The 16,710-nt window shown below is 38.6% G+C and overlaps 1 protein-coding gene across 5 annotated transcripts in view; it reads right to left on the reverse strand.

Annotated features, from left to right (window-relative positions):
- lhx6a (LIM homeobox 6a) overlaps positions 1-16,710 on the reverse strand; it is a 20,353-nt gene continuing 3,643 nt past the window's right edge. For 2 of the 5 annotated variants that reach the window (XM_088070833.1, XM_088070836.1), the window contains 8 exons: positions 16,446-16,517; positions 16,046-16,228; positions 13,414-13,535; positions 3,476-3,696; positions 3,000-3,100; positions 2,154-2,249; positions 1,696-1,870; positions 2-1,590 (listed from right to left, as the gene is read on the reverse strand). In XM_088070833.1, coding sequence (XP_087926959.1) covers positions 1,511-1,590; positions 1,696-1,870; positions 2,154-2,249; positions 3,000-3,100; positions 3,476-3,696; positions 13,414-13,535; positions 16,046-16,228; positions 16,446-16,517 — 1,050 coding nt within the window. In that variant the 3' untranslated portion in view covers positions 2-1,510. Of the gene's footprint in view, positions 1,591-1,695; positions 1,871-2,153; positions 2,250-2,999; positions 3,101-3,475; positions 3,697-13,413; positions 13,536-16,045; positions 16,229-16,445; positions 16,518-16,710 lie in introns of all 5 variants that reach the window. The other 3 variants (XM_042509414.2, XR_015775112.1, XM_088070835.1) reach the window with 3 other exon arrangements.

Raw genomic sequence — 16,710 nt, forward strand, 5'->3', positions numbered from 1 at the left:
CAAATGATCCAAAACCACAAAAATATCACATTCTATTTTATTGCATTTTAGTACACAAAACATTGATGATGCACAGTCTATCAAATAAACTTTTTTGTTTGATTTCATTTCATGTTTTTTTAACAAAACAAAACAATTTCAGAGGGGAAAAAGTGCTTTACAGGGATTTACTGTCTCAATAAATACAAGGACATTGAGGTCTTGTTGGATCCTGTTCTTCACACAATGGCCATGGCACATAAAAATACAGATGTACACTCTCTACCCCTGCCAGTACACACACACCCACACACACGCACACACATGCACATGCACACACACATCTCACTATGTACAACTCCAATCTGTTTAATATTGTCCATATTGTACCAATACACCAACACTCTGTTTCCCTCTTTGTGCGAAACACACAGAGGCTGAACAAGCAACCTTAGAATTTATAAATTAGCAACAGAACACTTGTTTGGGAATAATAAAATAATAACTGTGTAATTTTACCAGCTCATCTCTGACTTCCCTGTGTTTCTTTGTTTGTTTAAAGAAATGTGAAAGGATTGTGGTGCCTTAAAATCTATTATCTCCTGCTCCTAATGTTACAGCCATAATTCAATAACACACAAGCCTGGACAATGTGCTTTGTGGTTATCCTTCAAGGTAAACAGTCAGAACAGGTTGATTTTCTACCAATGGAAAATTCAAAATGATTTGTTTTACACGTTAAAATAAAAAGCCCACCCAAATCTGACTGATTTTTTTAATGAGCTAATCCACTGTAACTATAAAGTTTCTTTTATTAATGGAAAAGATAAGGCACACAATATTTTTTATTCTTCAAAAATCTGATTCTGCACCTCATTTCAGTTGAAAATGACCAAAAACTGTAACTTGGAAGTTTCTGTTTATTCTTTTGTCATTTCTAAAGAAAATATTCCAACCACTTATTTAATTTACATGTATGTTTCCTTCATTGTTGCTTAGAGAGAAAAGAGTGAGGAGTCTTACCTCTAATGTGGTCTACTGTGTGTGCTGGGCCACAATGACAGTTCCCCCTTTAAGTTTTCCCCTCTTTGTTTATCTTCAGTATTCTGACAGCACTCACTTCAGCTTCCTCTGTCAGTTTCATCCCTTTAAAACTCCCTCCACCTTCATGTCAAAGGTTGGATGAGTAGATTGGAGGACGCTGTACATGTGAAGCAATATGGGTCCTTTAGGTGATGTGAAATACAGTCAGTGAGCTCCCACTAATGATAAATGCTTCACAATCGTTTCTGACAGAGTGGCTGCAGGTGGGATATTCCTGTCCCCAAAAAGAAAAAAAACCCTGTAATGACGGATGTAGTTTTTCCTCGTGCTTCCGTTTCTTTTTCTGTTTCCATTCGGGCAGGGCTCCTGTAAGATGTGTCTTTTCTCCAGGTTGACTTGTGCATGACCTCTGGGTCAGTTTGCAGACGTCAGTGATGGGAGATCAAGGGTTAGGATCCGGAGCATTAGGGGTCATAGTGGTGAAACGCTAGCGGCTGAGGGGGAGCTGTGGCAGCGACATGGCCTGGTGAGGGAGACTCTGAGAGGTCAGCACTGAGAAGGGGTGACCTGGAGAGCACACACACAACAAAATGTGGTTTAAAATAGTGAAATAAAGATGTACAAGTCAACAAAAACCTGAAAGGATTATGTGCCTTACTGCACAAAACTCACTGTCGATATACCCGTGAAGGGCCACCATGCGTGCCCGTTCAGGACTGCCAAAGGGGGAGTAATGCAGCTCATCTGGCAGGGACGAGGGTATCCTGGACTGGGGATGACCTGGGGGAGCCCCACTGTGCTGGGGCGTGTGCTTTTTGTGTCTTGCTCTGCAGTTTTGAAACCACACCTATGAAGATGCAATGTAACCAGTCATGAAGTAGCTGTATGCTTAAAATCAACTACGTTGATTTATTTCAAAGGTACATTTTTAAGAATCAGAAATGACACACAATCTACCTGAACATTTTACTTTAAGTAAGTATCAGACCTTTTCTTTTGTAATTCATTGTATGTCTGGATATAGGTGTTTGGATGATGCATAATTATACAATTTCAACACATACAGCTACAACCGCACCATACCAACATAAATGGATTCATTGGGAGTGTGTGGATTTCTGTGAACTGACCTGTATAACTCGTCTGCTGAGGCCTGTCATGTCGGCTAGTTTCTGTAGCGTCTGGGCATCTGGATTGTTGTCCTGGGCAAACTGAGCCTGCATGATCTGCATATTGAAGCAAATATAAGCAATAAATCAAACACTGCTGAAATCTGATTAGATACAGAGATACAGAGATCATTACATGTGTAACAGTGGCGGATCTTTTGTATAGGTGACATAGGTGCCATTTAATTTGAACAAAATAAATGCACAGAAGGGAAAATGATCCAAAGATCCAAAAGTCCACTGCAATGCAGTGCACGTCAATGTATTCAGCAGTGAGTGATAATCGGAGTCAGAACATGCTAGAGCACTGATGGGTGTGGTGGAGTGGAGGGTATGTGAAGAGCATTAGAGTATGAGAAAATGAAAAGGTAAATGGCATCCTGGGTGCCTTAAAAAAAATAAGATGAAATTTGCAAATGTGCACGTACCATATCCTTTTATTGTTTACTTATTACTGTTGTTTATTAGCTAAGTTGTTTAGTTGTGTTGATTTCTCATTAGCTCTTGTCTCTGTTAGAAATACAACAAATATTAAAGAATGGAAAGTCAAAGTTGCTGGTTTTACTACTTACGGATTGTATTTGTAAGCCTGTTTGAATCTGTTTGAATCTGTGTGTGTGTGTGTGTGTGTGTGTGTGTGTGTGTGTGTGTGTGTGTGTGTGTGTGTGTGTGTGTGTGCGTGTGCGCGCGCGTGAGTGCGTGCAAAGTGACTTTGTAAAAAAAAAAAAAAAAAGGGGGAGCCTAAAGAAGCTGCTTTTGTAAAGGAAATTGATGCAACGCCCCTGGCAACACGTGTGTGAGTCTGACCTGTAGCTGTTCTGCAGTAAAAGATGTCCGTGCCCTTTTGGCCGGTTTGGGTTGACTGTCTTGTTCTGTTGGAACAGCTCCTTCTAATGTGATACCATTGCCTGAAACACAACAGCAGACACGTGAGATGACAGACAAATTTGTTGAATAACAAGTTAAAACAACCAAGAGAGTCCCAAAAGATGTATTTGAACCAGAGGACTTGGACATCATATCATAAGAGGACTTTTTTTTCCTCAAGTAGGACTCAAATTTGAGGGTCTCAAGCTCTTGTAACATGACCGCTGAGAAATTAGAGAGACACAGGCCAGACATATTAAATCATCTATGATATAAGGAATAATACATGGTACAAAGGTGAATAATGTAGTCATTATTTTGCTCACAAATTCCTCCGTTTTTGGAAGGACTCTTGAGCAAACATCTGGACAGCTACAGAGAACCATTACAGAAAATTTGCCAGAACCACTACTCACCACTCTCTGCTGCTCGTTTGAGGTTCTCAACCATGGTGTCGTAGTGGATCCTACACAGGACTTTCTCCTCCACCAAACCAAACTCCTCTCCCGTGGACAATTGCCTCTTACACGAGTAGCACGCAAAACATGCCAAGTGGTATGCGTTTCCTCTTGCGCGGCGCACCCAGTCGCTGGCGTATATCTGCCGCCCACAGCGGGCACACTTAGTACCAAACCTACTGTGAGGGAGAGAAGGGGGGGACAGAGGCAGAGGAGGAGAAACAGAATGAGAAATTAGTGTTTCATTGACTGGTTAAAAGCAACATTTCGGTAGAGAAAACTGCAGCGATAGATGATCTTTTAAATCTAATCTCAAGGCCTTTTCCAGATTCTACACACACAGAATTAAACAAGCACTGACGTCCTATTCTTTGAAAATATGTTAAGAGAGCTGAAGTTGAAAATAAGTGTTTTTAAATTTGAAGTTTTGGCACAACTCAAAGGATTTTAAGGAAGAAATCTTGGAGGAGGATGTGGCCTTCAGAAAAGACTCCTTACTGCGGCTGCAAGCTGAGCCTTGAATGCAAACAAACCAACACCTGCAATTTCCTGGCTGATGCATGAAGGCCCTGACATGTACACATGCACAAACACACACACACACACACACACACACACACACACACACACACACCAACACACACCTAAACCAGGGTGGCTTTACACACATGGAAGATGAAGAAAGACTCGGATGACATCACTTTAGATCGCCCCACTGTAACTGATAGCAACAGTGAGGTCAGGCGGTGTATAAACCTAAACCACCTGACTTACTGTTCTGAATGTGTGGGTGGATGACAGATAAATGGACACGTTATGGAAAGAGAAAAGCTGGGCATGGAGCGAGTTATTGTAAATTTGTTAAGTCAGCAGATGCTTTTAGACAGTTCCTCAAAAGCTCAAAACAGCATATCAGTATCTGAATTGCTGTGAATGGCATTTAGGATGAAATGAAAAAAAAAACTACCATAGATTTAATTATTATAACATTCAATGAAAAGATCAAAAACAATAATGCTTCAGTCCCTCTCTTAATATCTTCCTGATTTCCCTACCCTGTCTGTGGTATTCAGCCCCACACTCATTTAATCCTACTGACTTTAAAAATGGGTCACAAGTATATACTTTATTTTCTAAACAAACCTGAGCAGTATCCTAAAACTGCTGGGCACAGTAATTGTTCACAAACTTTATTCAAACAAGAGTAAACACTGCATTTGACAGGGACTATTTTCAGCTGTGGATTAACACAGATTTGTTGTTTAGTAAGTATTAACAGCAGCAGGACAGTTCTATAATCAAGCTACAGTGCCCATGCTCATTGTTATAACAACTACTCAGTTAAACCATTTGGTTCAACAATGTGTTTTAGCACAAATCACAAATGGGTATAAAAATAACCATTCATTTTAGCATTTTAGGGTGCTACATAGACTGATTTTTTTTTTCTTAATGGGATTTGTTGAAATTACAAAATGCTTAAAACACTTTATGTTTGAGACTGTTATGGTTAGGTTAAGAGCCATTTGTTGGGGTCAACAGCTGCCAATTCCGGTGTAGGAGGCCGAATTTGTGAGCAGCCTGAGAGACAGTGCTGCCTTAAGGGTAAAACTGGGGGTAAATTGAAGAACGTTAAACCGATTTTAGCTCAAATTATAAACATTTCCATACTGATGGGATTGTTTTGCAAAGCAGACACATATTAAAAGCTTATGGATGAGTCAACATTTCTGACCGTGTGTTACTGAGACATTTCTTCTCTTCTCTGCTTAATTTCAGCAAAGGCAGCAGAGATAAAGGGAAAACTCAAACAAGCACCGCATCAGAAACACAAGCCAAAATTCAAAGAGCAGTCAATAGTTGAAAGGTATGAAGGAGCTGAACTGGTGAGGGCAGGATGAAAAGAATAGACATGGAGAGAGGCAGTAAGTGGCTGAGGGAAATAGCAAAGTAGAGAGCCGTCGATGGCAAAGAGAGAGAGAGAGAAAGAGAGGGAGAGTAGGGGGACGGAGAGCACGAGGGTTGCCAAGTGAGTGGGTTTGGCAGCGTATCAGTGCACTCAAGTCCACTCTATCTGGGATGAAAGCATACTATAGCCCTGACATCTCACAAACGCATACCCCTCCTTATGTATATGAGCTTGTTGGCCAGAAGTTTTATTTCCCTGCATGTAGTATGGTAGAGAATATTTCTAGGTCATCATTAAATGCCTACTGTTTGAGGATCTGCCTCTTATCCATAGGCATAATCTTCACACATCCACCTCTATATTAGAACACATGCATTTGCCCCCCACCACCACCACCACTAATAAAACATGAAAGTAGCAGAGGAATAGTAGTTTGACAAAATTTAAGACATTTACAACATAAATTGAGGCAGAAACGCACAAATTGACAAACAAAAATTCACCAGAATGCAGGAAATCAAATGTTTGAAGCAAAAAATGTTCTGGTGGAAGACCCACCAGCCTCCGGTTTCATGTGTGTCTCCCACAAAGTTAAAATTAAATCTATACCCTTGTATTCACCACAGAACCAACCGTCAAAAAAGTTTTGGAAAAAGGTCACTATTTAGGCAAATTTGTGTATATTACATATATGCCCATTCATTTTCTTTACATTTCCATTTGAGTGGAGGTCCCCCCAAAATTGATTTTTTTAATAATTTGAACTAGAAATGAGTTTGACAGCATGCCTCTTAAGAAAATGCAGATTTAGAGCACAGCAGATAAGTTTTATTTTGACAAAGTGTTTGAAGTTCATAATTTTCTGGTGCAGACCCCAACACCCCCCGTTTCATGTGTCTCTCGCAAAATCCTTGGATGCACTGTGCAACACCACAGAAGCAATTATAACTATTAATCTTAATAAATAGTTACTTTATATGAAATGATTAAGTTTACATACAATTTAGTTATTTACAATTTACTTGATTTTGTGAAGTTGTTGCAACCTAAAAATCACAGGTTTAATCAAATCAATCTAAGTCTAAGCAACAGTAAACCATGTATATCCTGTGCTATATCTTTATCTGTGTTCTGCTGGTTGCAAAATAAGTCAATCGTGATTTTTTTTTCTTCAACAAATCAGAACTTGCAGTTAAACTAACTGGGTTTACTGAAGTTGCTAAAACGTTCAAAAAAACAAGTTAATTTAAACTTAACAATTAGATATAAAGTTAACATGAATTATGATTAATAATTAGATTTACTTTCCTTTTCCAAGGCAATCAGTTTCCACAATTATTTTAAGTAAGATCTATTGTCAGATTTTACAGTGTATTTGAGTGGAGGTCCCCCAAATGTGGAAATGTTTATAATTTGAGCTAAAACCAGTTTGACATTATGCCTCTTATCCATAGGTGTCAATTTTGGGGGGGTAAAGCCAAACTGCCTCCATATTTAGGACAAGTGCATTTGTAGTAGCATAGTTTTATTTTGACAAAATTAAATACATTTACACTACAAACTAATGCACAAAAAGGTACAAATTGGCGCATAAATTTCACCAGAATGCAGGAAATTAAGTGTTTGACGAACAATTCCTGGCAATCATTCTGCATCCGTCTGTTTGCCCTCCTCGTTTTTATCATCACCATCAAGTAGCACAACAATGTCCAAATACAAAAACAGCAACTATAGTACCAGGCCTGGCATTTCTCATCACAAACAAATTCAGCATTAGAGGAGCGAAACCACGAGCCTTTGTGGTGACCTTGAAATAAAATTAGCTGGCATAGCACTTACAGAGGGCTTAAGTTGTCACAGATATGTGCAACTTAACCAAAAAACCTCTTATAACCCAATGAAGCCATTCCGGAGACAAATCGTCTCCACGGCTTACTGTGCTGTGTGTGCGTATCGTTTCAGATTGTTATGGAGAATTCCAGGCTGCTCCTAAAGTAAAAGAGGAAAACATTGTGGAACATTGTGGCTAATCTAGCATGACAGCTTGTCAGTTTCATGCTCCGAGACAGAACCCAGAAAAGCTGCAAATCATCCCTTGTTTTAACCCCCTCCTCCTCCTCCTCCATCTTCATCTCCATGAACCCCTCCCCTCCCTGTACCCCATCTTTTTTTTATCTCGTTTTGTCTTTGTACCAAAAACCTGGTGTTTATTTTGGAGCGACGTCAATCCTCACGGCCCCCCCTATATCACTCAGGGAAAATCCTACACCACAAAACTCCCTTTTTCCCCCCAGACCTCTCCTATTTGCTCCCCTTCTTTCGTCTAATCTTTACTTTTTTTCACAATAATTCACCTGCTGCTGAAAGAGTGGCTTGAGGAGGTACACGTTTTTTGGATTATTTCTGATGTGCTATGAGAATACTCTAATCTCTATTAGATTTGTCCTGGGAGAGTTCTCGCTTGACTGTGCGGTTTTTACGACGCAAGGTTCGTGTTAGGCCTTTGTATGGGAATCTAAGCATCAAAATACTTTACAGACAGCATCTTTTAACAGATTTAGCAGAACATCAGACTTGAACATATTAACCCTGCACAAGAGAAGCCTTTATACTCAACTTGCTATGCTTGGGGGCCACTTTTGCAAAATGACAGGGGGCCAGGGGCCAGTCACAACAGCCCCAATATTTCTTGGATTTTAGGACATTTTGATTTTAGGATTTTTCTATGATTTTCGCACATGTCTAGGATTTCAGAACATTTGTACATTTTTACGGCATTTGGGCTTAGCTAGGACCTCTGTTGGGGGATGCTGGGGAGCGTCCACTGGCACCTTTTTTGACAAATCAGCTTTGTTTTGCTGGTGTTTTGTGCACTCTGGCACCTTATATATTCTAAAAGTACAAAAACAATTACCAGTGTGAATCACTTTATTTTTATTATAAATTAGAAAATGGTTGGGGGGCCAACTGGCACCCTGTTGAAGTCCTGATTTGGCCCGGGCTGAGTATCATTGCTTTATTCTCTATTCTTTGAGACTGCAGTAGCTGTGAACACAGTTTTCTTTGTAATTTACAAAATAAAGCATCTATTTCATGCTTTGACTAATCAGTCTTTATTAAATGTGTAGCATTGTGTGACAGATGTCTTATTATAATTTCAGTTCATTCAGTACTTAATAAAATTGAAATCACTCGCTCTGCATCTTGTCTTGTCTTGTCTTTGTTGCTATGGAGACCTAATCAGCCACAGAGGTGGGTTGATGAATAATTATTATAACAATACACACACACACACACACACACACACACGTAAACACACAAAGAGACACATAACACTCATCTCACCCAGAAAGTTCCCTTCATACATTGACTCTGGTTACACTGTCAGTATCCCATGGTGCCCCTGATTAGTGCAGCAATGCAACTTCCTGTGTGGCCTGCAGCTCACGGATGAGGATGATGTTTCTACGGAGCGAGGGCGAGGGAGGGGGTGCAGGGAAGCGATGGAGGAGGGGGGTCAGGGGAGGAGGCTGATAAAGAAATGGTTTGCGTGTGTGTGTATGTGAGCAAGCCCCTGAGGCCTGACATGGGTTTAAGAGGCACAGCATGGGCTCTGTCCTGTGCCCCCCTATCCCGACACACCACCTTTCTCCCCCCCTCCACATACACACACACACACACACACACACACACACACACACACACATACATACATACACACACACACACATATATGGAGGGAAACCCACTCTGATTTCCTGCTATTACGCCCCATTAAAGCAGCTGTCAGTCCAAAGCCAGATGAGAGGCTGACACAGATGAGGAAATATCTCCAGAGGTTTGAAAGCAGCCCAGAGGATCTGGACTTGCAGTGGTGTTTAGCCGAGTTTAAATCTGGCCTAAACCCAGATTACAGTTTATATTTACAGAGGTAACCATTGTACAGGCCCCGGCCCAGCAGCAAAGCTTCACTGTTGCTGCAAGATGTTCTAAATCATTTCTTGTTTTGCAGTGTGACCGAGGAAATCTAAACCTACAAACAGTATTATGCAAATGAGAAGGATTTTTCTCCAGAGGTTGTAATCATTTTGAGACAAAGATTTTCCAAATGTCTAACAGTTTGACCTTCAGTATATCCACACTATTATTATCTCTATGCTTGTCATTCCTATCTCTAGAGTCTCTCTATACACCAGACAGTGTGCAGTTATTTCACACACGGGAATAAAACTGCACTGCGTGCTATGTTTTTGTCCTCAGGCTCTGAACATTAGAAACTAATAAATTACTATTTTTATATCCTCTGAAGGAGGTTTTTTTAACCTATTTTTGCCTATGAAATATTAAAGCTAGGGGCCTACATAAAGTACAAACTGTAGTCTATACCGTTTATTTAAAAACAATCAAGAAATATAATAATACCCATCAGAAAATGTTGAGCATCAGATACTTCATGTCAAACATTCACACATATCTTTAGTTTTGTTAACCCTTTGAAACCTGAGGAAAGAGGCTTGATTTCTTTCAAAAACAGGGAAGTAATTAAGACAATGAACAACGTAACAAGAAGTGACCCAGAAATTAGCAAATAGATTAATAAAAGTTACAAGAAAATTCCTAAAAATTATCAAAAAGAATGAAAATAAATAAATAAAATAAAAAGGGAAATTGCCTTATATAATCAGTACCATATGTTAAATATGTACATAATTTTCTAATATTTCTCTCCCTCTCTCTCTCTCTCTCTTTCTCCCTTTTTAACATTCATTTTCAGGTTGCTTTCTTGTCACCTTTTACCAATTTCTTGCAATTTGCTCTCTGCCTTCTCCCATGTTTTTGAAGAGAATTAAACCTTTTTGCTCATTACTATTGGAGCATTAAAAACAATTTTTCAATAACAGAAAACACTTCATAAGTGGGGTTGGCCTACATGAGCTTTAGCTTTCTTCCTCAAATCATTTTTGTTGATTTAACACCAATAATGTGGTCAATAAACAATGACATACCTAAGATGTCTAGATGAACTGGTCTCTGATTTGACATACAAGGCATTAAAACATTAAGAACATGAACCAAACCATTTCGGTCAAATTAGCTTTACACCAGCTCTGGCTCACCAGCTAGCTTGACTTAGCCTTACTTTGCAGTTATGGCAGTTTTTCAGCCTCTGCTAATTTCAGACACTGTTTCGTTTTGAAAATTGTACATTTTTAAGGCAACATTTTTATACTGCAAACCTATGTCTAATTCATTTCTGGTCTTGACTCAGTTTTAACAAAATATTTTTATGTTGCATTTTGGCATTGTATGGCAGTACAAAAGCCAAATAGCCTAATAACGAAATAAAGATTCACAAAAATGATGACACTACAAGTTGCAACAGTTTGACTGTGAAGCTGAGCAGGTTTACATTTAGTTTCTTCATTGACAAGAAGCATATCATACCCACAATTTCATGTGGACAGCGTCACATCATAGACTACACACTGCTGCACACTAGCTGACATAAAACTGCTCCGTGAATTTGTGTAATAATGTGTCTGTAATATGCATTAATTCTTTGTAGATTCATAGTGAAACTTCTTATTCTGGTGGGTCAACACATTTAGCGTTTCTATTCAGGCATTTTTTTAAAATCACAATCACTGCATTTCATATAATTATAGTGTAGGATTGCTCTGATGAATATGTGACCCAGTCATCACCATTTTCTAATGTTCTTGATGTAGTTTCAGTGTATTCTGCGGGTTTAATTCTGGCTCAGAGAGCAGAGAGCAGTGTTTGGGGCCAAGAGGGTCTAATGGTAAAGGAGCATTTAAAATGGAGACGGGTCAGGTAAAATATTATTATGATGTGGCAGAGCAAACAAGAAAAATCTTCTTGTGAAAAAAATTTGCAAAATGATTGGCAGCTGCTGGACATGCATAAATAAACATAGATCTCGGTGTATGTTTATGTGTGTGTGGCTGTCAGTGTGTGTGTGCACCCTTTAGAGTTGTAAAAGGAGGCAATGTGTACAGTGCATTTTTGCTAATATATAAATGTTTCATATTCATGTTTTCATATTTAGGTGTGTGTCCATAACTTAGCGTGCACATGTCTTTCTTAGTCTGTGTCTGTGTGTGTGTGTGTGTGTGTGTGTGTGTGTGTGTGTGTTTGTGTTTTTAGTTTGCATAGGAGTCACATTCAGATCAGAAACATGCTGACCAGGCACTCGGGGCGGTCTAATTGCTGGTCTGGAGGCCTGAGGGTCTGGGGTGGAGGACAACTAATTGCTGGTGATTATAAACCTCAGAGTGGTGGCTTGGTGTCAGGTTTCGATCAGACAAACACCAAAGCTCACTGGCAGCTCGGAGAACTCACAAATGTGCATGCATACACACACACACACACACATACCAAATGATGTGCACGAATGAGCATGTGAGTTCATACACAATATACACCAGCTTCAGGCTATACAGCACAGAATTTTATGCTTTTGCTCGTGTGAACCCCATTTAACCTCAGATACCACACAGACACATACACACACACACACACACACACACACACACACACACACACACACACACAGATTCACACGGGCTCACAAATAGAATCCAACAGTAAAAACAACCATGACTTTCCATTCCTCTCCTGCTGCAAACACAAGCATCTACTTAATGGATGAAACTGATGCTAAATCCATCTTTAATTACAATAACACAAAGTCTCTCTTTGCCTCTCTCTCACACACACACTCCAACTGCATTTTCCCAAAGCGTGTGTGTATCACTATCCTGCTGCATATCTTCAGTCTTACATAAATCTAAATTATTGTCAGTAACAAAGACATTAGACAGATAGATAGAGATTGTGTGATAGTGTGACAGATGTGAGATTGTTGAATTGAAAAATGCATTGAATGAATTGTAAATCCGTAAATAATAATAATAATAATAATAATAATAATAATAATAATAATATATTGTATGGCTATTTGAGTGTAGATACAGAATTAAAATCATTATTGTGGTTTTGTTTTGATTTGCTTTGTTTTGTTTTTGTTTTTTTGGTTCTCATATTTTATCATTGAAGGATGTGATATGTTTTATTATTAGGCAATAACACAGTTTAAATTTGAGGATAAATCCTTGTATTTCCACCGTGATGATAATGTGTAATATAAATAATCAATGTACAGCAGAAATAAAGTGAAATAGAATTTAGTCATATTCATCTCTGTTATACGAGTTTCCTTTCACTTAACGCTTTGTTGTCTACAGGGACCGACTAAACTCAGATAGTTACACGGTCAAATGGGCATTTCCGGCTATTTCCGTTTGTTTCACGTGTCCCTCTTAAGATGATCAAACAGCCACCACGCGCTTCGTGGCACGTGGTGCATTAAGTGTGTGTCGATGAGTTAAATACTGCGATCTCTGCTGCGGGTGTGTGCCGATGGAGTTCGGCCTATAGTATGAAAAATTGTAAAACTTATTATGTAGGTAGTGGCCAAATAAAAACATATAGATGGTCTGTCAGATGTGGCACTGATGACTGGAAACTAATCACTAAAATAGTACAATGAAAAATGTTAAAATCTGATATGATCTGCGCATAGACGCTGGTGGTCAAAACACCCTCACCAAAAACCCAGCCAGTATAACATCCAAAAACTACATTGCAACAGTTTTAACTTTTTAAGATTAAGCTTTTTAAAATATATTTTTATAAGTGTTGGTTTGATATATTTTGCTTGTTGTAGCTACAAAAAAAAAGTGCTTTGGGTAGCCATAACAAACTTGTGGATCTTTCAGCTATAGACTTTTATTTTGTTACAGACTTTCTTGAAAAGGTCTTTCAAGAACACATGAGGCAACCCGCATCCATCTCAAAGAAGAGAGAGAGAGAGAGAGAGAGAGAGAGAGAGAGAGAGAGAGAGAGGCCTGTGTTGGCAGAGCAGACGTGGTATTTTGAAAACACGGTCATAAACTTACCCTACCTGAAATAATCCATTTTACAGAAGATCTCTTTGTTTTTGATGTAGCAGCTGCTGTGCTGACGTAGCGACGTCCTGCAGACAGAACACTCCAGACAGCGCACGTGCCAGATCAGGTTGTTCACCTGCATTGAGACAACATCCATGTCAAACACACGTACTGCTGATAGATCACTGCATTAGAGACTTAGAGGGTGTCAACAGTGCTGAGCAATGACTTTATCAATAATTTCATCAACATTAGGCTCCCATGATATTCACGATAGTTTCCCCAATTAAGCTTACATTGACGCACACTAAAATGTGACAAGTTGGTTTTACTTTCTTTTTTTTTTAATCTAGGAAACTGATTGCCTTCGGAAATGTAAATAAATATAACTTAGTCTTAATTTATGCTTACATTATATGGATTGTTAAGTTTAGGTCTACTTAAAATAATTTTGTGAGGTTTGTGCAACTGAAATATGACAAATTTAATTTAATCAATCTTTTAAAGTTTTAATCAATCCAAGTTAACTGTGCTATAGCCTATATTTGTGTTCTAATGGTTGCAAATTAGTCAATCATATTTTTATTTTCTTACTTTAACAAAACAGAACTTGCAGATCTCTCCTCCTTGTCATGATTAAGATTAGTCAAACTAAATCGGTTTACTGAAGTTGCTACTTAAAGAACAAGGTAATTTCAATAATCATTTTAAATTTGCAACAGCTTCAGGAAATTGTGTGAATACTGCTACATTTTAAGTTAACTTAACAATTAAATGTAAAGTAAACAAAAATGAGTTTAATAGTTAGGCCTATACTTCCATTTTTCAAGGCAATCGGTTTCCAGGATTACTTTAAGATGAACTTCTCAGATTTTACAGTGTAACAGCAAGTCAAGATATTATTACCTTGAAAATGTCAGGAGATCTTTTTTTAATAAAAGCTCCATATCCATATAATGATTTAAAGAAACATTATTTATGTATCAATGGTAGCCCTGTCATTTTTATTATTTTATTATCAGAAATTGGTGAGTTTTGGTGCCAAACTGAGAATTTATTCAATTGCATTTTCTTGTACCCTCTATTTTCTGATAGAACATTATATGTGTAATAGAACTTGGGGTTTAGTTTATATAGATTATATAATTAGCCTGTAAAATGTACATTTACTTTTTCGCAAGTACAACTGATGTTTTCTGTTGAAATACATGCAATATTAATATTGAAAAATGTCGAGCCACCCCTCTCAGATTCGAACCAACTCTCTGGCACTGACTGTAATATTGTCAAATTTTCGTTCAACAGCAATTATGATATCCTTTTAGTAACTAAAATAATAATAATGATAATAACTGGCAGAAAACAAGTGCCATATCTGCAATGAGGGCTGAAAAAGATATTGGAATTATTTTTGAAGGTTTAAGATGGCAAAATAATCCCGCTGCCTAAGCAGTGCCCATGTTTGGTTTTTTTTCCAATTGTCTGTTATTTTGGTGATAATGAAGGCTACCCTATAAAACAAGCTGTTGGATTGATCATGTTAATTTTATAGACATTTATGTAATATTTTATGTTTTAATTTAAGTGGTGCTCATATGACCATCATTCTGCATGAATTAATTTTAACTGGCTCTAAAAAACAAATATGTCAATTTCATCTAACAAGTCATCAGATATTGTAAAAATTTAAATAAGAAGAAAACGATTTTTTTTTTACAGCATTTAGTTATTTGTATTGTATGTATTTAATTACAGAAGTGTGGCATATGATATTTCACACTAAAAGGACAGAGAGATAATTGTTAAAATAAAAAAGGGCTGTAGACCAAAATCACGTTAGCACTTTTTCTAATTTACAGTTAAATTATGTACTTTGTTTACATAAAGTAGCTATGTTTATCAGTCAATTGTATAACGTTCAAAACGATTATTATAGATTATATCCTAACAGGCCTGGACTTTGACACAACAACAAAAGTAAACTCACACTTCCTGACAAACACACCCATTTGCGCGCGAGATGCTTAGACTGTTTTGGTTGGAAGCACGCGGGCGCACGCGACAAGACAGGGCGTCTTGACAGTGAGACCGTAAAACAGAAAAAAAAAAAAATCAAAACATCGCTGAGCTCTTCCACACACCGTCTGTCGTGTTATCTTTGATATCTAAATTATTATGATCCAGATAACAGCGGTTTCATTTAGAGACACATAGGCGTGTTGTATTTAAGGGTTAGTGTATTTTGCACATTTATATTACGGCTATAAAATAATGACAAATGAATGTATAATAAGGCATTCATGTGTGCCTGATATATAAGGCTATATTAAGTAGATATTAGTTGACATGTTTCCTTCTTTTTCAGTGTTGTATTTATTTGTGCCTGATTTTTATTGAGTGTAAATCCGTATCATGTTGTCCAGGCCTTCTGTTCATTCCAGTGCAGCGTTAAAATACAGCAGGCCTTTCCAAACCAAATCAGCCTCCGACACGCGCCCCTGCTCCTATTCTAAGCTATTTGATGTTAATGCGCAAAAACAAGTAGGCTACGCCAAACACATAAACAAGAAGCCCCCAAAATAAAATAAAATATCTGACCAGGTTCAGATTGTTTTTATTCAAATATGTTTATGGTCGGCCTCTCACCTTCAGTAAGTATCTGTCCAGGATCTCCTGACCGCAGCTCGCGCACATGTTCTTCCCGGTGGACGGCACCGAGCTGGTGGTGGAGGTCGGTGAGCACACGGAGGGAGTGGACGGAGTGCTGGGGGACGAGCGAGTGTCCTCCCGCTCCATGTTGGACCGCTGGGATTCTCCGTCCGAGTGAGACTGCAAGAGGACACCAGTACAGCTCAGTGACGCACAGAGTAATCCGCACAGTGTTTGCAGATGTCACCACTTTGATGACAAATGAGCGCTTAATTCACACATGTAAAATATATAAATGCATGAATATTTCCACGTGCAGTGGCCGCGCACGGGGCAGCTGCACTGAGCAAAAGGCGAACAAACATTTTTAAAGCATAAATAAGCTTAATGCTCTCACCATTGGCGCGTGTTTAGAGTCCACACTGCAGCGCGAGGCTCCCGGTGTACTCTGATGCTCGGTAGAGATCACCTACAAGACAACGTTCAGGAAAGTCTTCATCACTTTCCCCGTCTCATCCTCAGCTAAGAAATCCTTGGGAGACATTTGCAGACAACTCTTCAGGGCTACTCCTATATAAAGTGGTCCTGACAATAAACCCCGGTTAAAACTGTTAAAAGGGCCCCCGCAACAAAAGGCACATTTTAATGAAGCTATTTCAATT

The sequence above is a fragment of the Plectropomus leopardus genome, chromosome 20 (genome assembly GCF_026936395.1).
Source record: "Plectropomus leopardus strain MGB_pleo_1.0 chromosome 20, ASM2693639v1, whole genome shotgun sequence".
Lineage (NCBI taxonomy): Eukaryota > Metazoa > Chordata > Actinopteri > Perciformes > Serranidae > Plectropomus > Plectropomus leopardus.